Here is a 4,883-nt window from a genome sequence, read left to right on the forward strand (position 1 = left end):
CCTCCCAGGTTCAAGCGATTCTCCTGCCTCACCTCCTGAGTAGCTGGGATTATAGGTTCCCGCCACCACACCTAGCTAGTTTTTTGTATTTTTAGTAGAGACGGGGTTTCTTCATGTTGGTCAAGCTGGTCCCGAACTCCTGACCTCAGGTGATCTGCCCATGTTGGCCTCCCAAAGTGCTGGGATGACAGGCATGAACCACCACCCTTGGCTCAGCAATCTTTGTTTTGAGACAGGGTCTTGCTCCGTCTCAGGCTGCAGCCTGGTGGCGTGATCATGGTTCGCAGCTGCCGGGAGCTGCTAGACTCAGTGATTGTCTCACCTCAGCCTCTGGAGTAGCTGGGACCACAGGTGCATGGCCCTCCACCTGGCCCATTTCAACACTTTTTTTTTTTTTTTGAGATGGGGTCTCGCACTGTTGCCCATGCTGGGGCACGGTGGTACGATCTTGGCTCACTGCAGCCTCCGCTTCCTGGGTTAAAGCAGTTTCTGCCCCCAAGTAGCCACGCCCGGCTAATGTTTTGGATTTTTAGTAGACATGGGGTTTCGCCATGTTAGCCAGGCTGTTCTCGAACTCCTGACCTTAGGTGATCTTCCTGCCTCGGTCTCCCAGAGTGCTGGGTTGCAGGCGTGAGCTGCAGTGCCCAGCCCGCAATAGATTTGCGGTAAGTCTTCCTTAAACAGACATAAAATGCTTATGCTTTGATTGGTTGGGAAAAACGTGACCTGAGGCGGTATGAGCAGGAGTCTTATGTTCCACTGGGAGCAGTGGCTCAGCTTTTGCTAACCCGGCGCCCATCAGTGTAGACTTTGGGAGCCTAGGAGCGTGTGCGGGGTGGCCTCCACCAGCTGAGGGCCTTTCTGAGGCAGCGCGAGGAAGCAGGCTGTTCGGGGTCCTGGGAGCCTGTGCGGCGGCTTGAGCCGGACCGTGGGACCGTCAGGGCTGGAGTGAGCGAGAGGGGCAGGAGCAGGTGAGGTGGGGGCCGAGGGACCATGTGGATCCATTTTGGAGGCAAGCTTGGAGGACGTCCTGAGGAGCGGTGGAGGGAGGGTACAGAGACACTGGGGCTCCAGGCCTGAGCACCTGGGCGGTTGGAGTGGCCGGTGACCGGGAGGCGTGCTGCGGATTCTGGTGGGAGTTTGTTTGGGCTGCTGAGTTCGGCAGCTCGGGTAGAGAGGCGTGGGCAGGGCGGTGGGGTGCGTGTGTCTGGAAAGGGGCGAGGTGACCTTAGGACGTTGTCATCGGCGGGTACGTGGAATCCACACCTCAGGACCCAGTGAGGTCAGCCGCCTGTACGTCCTGGCCCAGCTCGGGGTGTGGAGAGGTCGGTGCTTGCGTAGGGGCCCCTCACATCTTCGCCCTCTGCCCCTTACAGTGCTCCAGGCGCGGGTGCGGCAGCTGCAGGCTGAGAGCGTGTCAGAGGTGACAGTGAACAGGGTGGATGTGGCGCGGCTCCCAGAACACGGCAGCGGAGATGGCGGCTGCCAGCCCCCAACGAAGGTCCAGACAGGGGCCGAGGGCACCACCCCAGTGCTCTTTGTCCACTGGGCAAAGAAACTGGACAAGGATAAGCGCATCCGGGAGATGCGCAGGCAGCGTTTGGAGAAGCAGCTGCAGAGGCAGGCCCAGAACCCGGGCTTCACGTCGGAGCTCAAGCGCCTGTATGTGGAGCCCCGGCTCCTGAGCAAGCAGCTGACCACCTGCCTGCAGGGCTGCGTGCAAGAGGCCCCCGGGAGCCCCTGGGAGGAGCAGCTGGCCCGGGTGCTGCAGGAGGCCCCTCGGAAGCTGAGCCTGGACAAGAAGCAGGGGCAGCAGCTGAAGACCCGGCTCACCAGTAGGCAGCAGAAGATCCTGGCCTTCCTCAAGTGCTGCCTGCTCACTGGCCACCAGTCCCTCGCCCACCACTTGCTGGTCACCTACCACAGCAAGGGGAAGAGTCAGAGTCTGCTCACGCTGGACATGTACAACACCGTGATGCTGGGCTGGGCGCGGCAGGTGAGTGCGGCGGGAGCCGGAGCCGGGGACTCGCCCTCACGTGGACCGGACCTCTTTGTTTTGTGTCTTAATAATCCTTTTAGGCTCTTCAAGCACAAATCACGTGTGACTCGCAAACTTATTTTGAAAGCGACCCAAAAAGTAGGGAGGGATCCTGCTGCTGTCTTCACGCATTTCCTTCCGGCCCTTCTCAGGCCTCATGAACCCCCTGGGAAAGGGGTGCTCTCGGCCCCTGGGAGCAGCCTGCAGACCCCTCCTCAGGAGGAGGCTTTGGTGTTGGGGTTGACTTGGCTCTGTTCTGGTCTCCCGAGGTGGAAGGTGGGACTGCTGTGCCGTGACCTTTGTGGACGTGGGTGTTCTCCACAGTCACTTTCCCCCTGAGCACAGCTTTAGCTGCCCCCTGCCCCCCCCACCCCCGTGTCTTCTCTGTGCTTCATCTGGAGCATTCTCTAATTTCCCTTGCAGTTTTTTGGTTTCCTTTTTTTTTTGAGACAGAGCCTCGCTCTGCCACCCAGGCTGCAGTGCAGTGCCGTGATCTTGGCTCACTGCAACCTCCACCTCCCGAGTTCAGGCAGCTCTCCTTCCTCAGCCTCCCGGGTAGCTGGAACCCAGGTATGTACCACCACGCCTGGCTAATTTTTATATTTTTAGTAGAGATGGCGCTTCATCGTGTTGTCCGGGCTGGTCTCGAACTCACCTCTGGCGATGGTCGGGCCTCGGCCTCCCAAAGTGCCGGGATCACAGACGTGAGCCGCTGCACGCTCCTCTGACCCGCTGGTGGTTTAGGAGGGTGGTGTTGCGGGGCGCGGTGGCTCACGCCTATTATCCCAGCACTTTGGGAGGCTGAGGTGGGTGGATCACGAGGTCAAGAGATCGAGACCATCCTGGTCAACATGGTGAAACCCGGTCTCTACTAAAACTACAAAAAAGTAGCTGGGCGCATGGTGGCGCATGCCTGTAATCCCAGCGACTCAGGAGGCTGAGGCAGGAGAATTGCCTGAACCCAGGAGGCGGAGATTGCGGTGAGCCGAGATCGCGCCATTGCACTCCAGCCTGGGTAACATGAGTGAAACTCCGTCTCAAAAAAAAAAAAAAATGAGGGTGTTGTTTTCAAACCCTTTCAAGGGAGAAAACGTACCCAGCATTCTCCCACCTCATGATTCTTCAGCCCTAATTTGAGAAACAGCAGTAAAAGAGTGTCTAATGTTTGGGTGAACCTGGGATGTTTTCATAACATTAAGACCAGTTCGTGGTGGAAGTGCAGGCAGCAGTGCCCTTCGCACGAGGCCGAGGTGGCCTGCCGCCGTGTTCACCGTTGCCGCAGGTGTACTAAACTCTGGGATCCCGAGGATGAGAGTCGTGTATTTTAACTCCAAGGTCACAAGCCCCCTAATCCTAATTCCCTCAGCAGAGAGCGGGCACTGTAACTGGGCGCTTTTGTGATCCGCCTGGGGCCATAGCGGAGTGTCCTAAACCCGGCCGCTCATGTGGTCGAAATTCACTCTTTCTCAGCACTAGAGCCCAGAAGTCTGAAACCACGGTGTCTGCAGACCTGAAGTCTCCAGAGGCTCGAGCAGATGGTCCCTCCTGCCTCTGCCAGCGTTTGGGGACGGCCAGCAATCCGTGGCGTGGCTTGTCTTGTTGAGGCATCACCTTCCTCTTTGCTTTGTTTTTTTGAGATGGAGTCTTGCTCTGTTGCCAGGCTGGAGTGCCGTGGTGCCCTCTCAGCTCACCGCAAGCTCAGCCTCCTGCGTCGCTGGGATTACAGGTGTGCACCACCATGCCCAGATAGTTTTTTTTTTATTTTTAGTAGAGGCGGGGTTTCACCGTGTTAGCCAGCTTAAGGCGTTACTACTTTTATTTTTATTTTATTTTATTTTTTGAGATGGAGTCGCACTCTGTAGCCCAGGCTAGGGTACAGTGGCATGATCTTGGTTCACTGCAGCCTCCACCTCCAAGGTTCAAGCAGTTCTCCCTACCTCAGCCCCCTGAGTAGCTGGGATTATATGTGCCCACCACCACACCCAGCTAATTTTTGTATTTTTAGTAGAGACGGGCTTTTGCCAAGGTGGCCAGGCTGGTCTCGAACTCCTGATCTCCCAGAGTGCTGGGATTACAGGCGTGAGCCACTGCTCCCAGCGACATATCCTAATGAGCGCCATCCAGTCGGACTTTCTGTGATGTTGGGAATTTTCCACGTTGGCCAGTAGCTGTGTGTGGCCCCTGAGCACTTGAGACGAAGCTGGTGAAAGGGAAGAACTGAGTATTTAAGTTTAGTGACTGTGTGGCCAGTTGAGGTATACCGGGCACACACAGCTGAGGCCACTACCTGCCATCATGTGGACAACCGCCCTAAAACCCAGGTCTCTGATTGTGGCCACCTCATGTCACAGCATTTCCTGAGCTGGGGCTGCAAGATGATGGGACGGGAGATGTTGGGGATTTTTTTCCTTTTGGAATAGTCTGTTAGAGTAGAAGACAACCACTTCTAAGCAGCCACTGGGTCAGAGGAGAGATTGCCCAGAACAGGGATCTCAGGAAAAACGAATACGAGGGAAAAATTAGATTAAAAAAAGGAAAAGAAATTGCAAGGGAAATTTAAGACTACAAGGCTGGGCCAGGCATGGGTGGTTCCCACCTGTAATCCTAGCATTTTGGGAGGCCAAGGTGGGCAGATGACCTCAGGTCAGGAGTTCAAGACCAGCCTGACCCACATGGAGAGAGAAACTCTACTAAAAATACAGTGTTAGTCGGGTCTGGTGGCCCATGCCTATAATCCCAGCTGCTTAGGAGGCTGAGGCAGGAGAAACGCTTGAACCCAGGAGGCGGAGGTTGCGGTGAGCCGAGATGGCATCCCTTGCCTGGGCAATGAGAGTGAAACTCCACA

General features: G+C 56.4%; 1 protein-coding gene across 3 annotated transcripts in view; it reads left to right on the forward strand.

Moving 5' to 3' along the window:
• Positions 1-4,883, forward strand: part of POLRMT (RNA polymerase mitochondrial) — a 16,455-nt gene that overhangs the window by 2,997 nt on the left and 8,575 nt on the right. For all 3 annotated transcript variants that reach the window (XM_017520131.2, XM_017520133.2, XM_017520129.2), the window contains exon 3: positions 1,377-1,996. In XM_017520131.2, coding sequence (XP_017375620.1) covers positions 1,377-1,996 — 620 coding nt within the window. The remainder of the gene's footprint in view (positions 1-1,376; positions 1,997-4,883) is intronic.

Source organism: Cebus imitator, unplaced genomic scaffold (genome assembly GCF_001604975.1).
Source record: "Cebus imitator isolate Cc_AM_T3 unplaced genomic scaffold, Cebus_imitator-1.0 Scaffold805, whole genome shotgun sequence".
NCBI lineage: Eukaryota > Metazoa > Chordata > Mammalia > Primates > Cebidae > Cebus > Cebus imitator.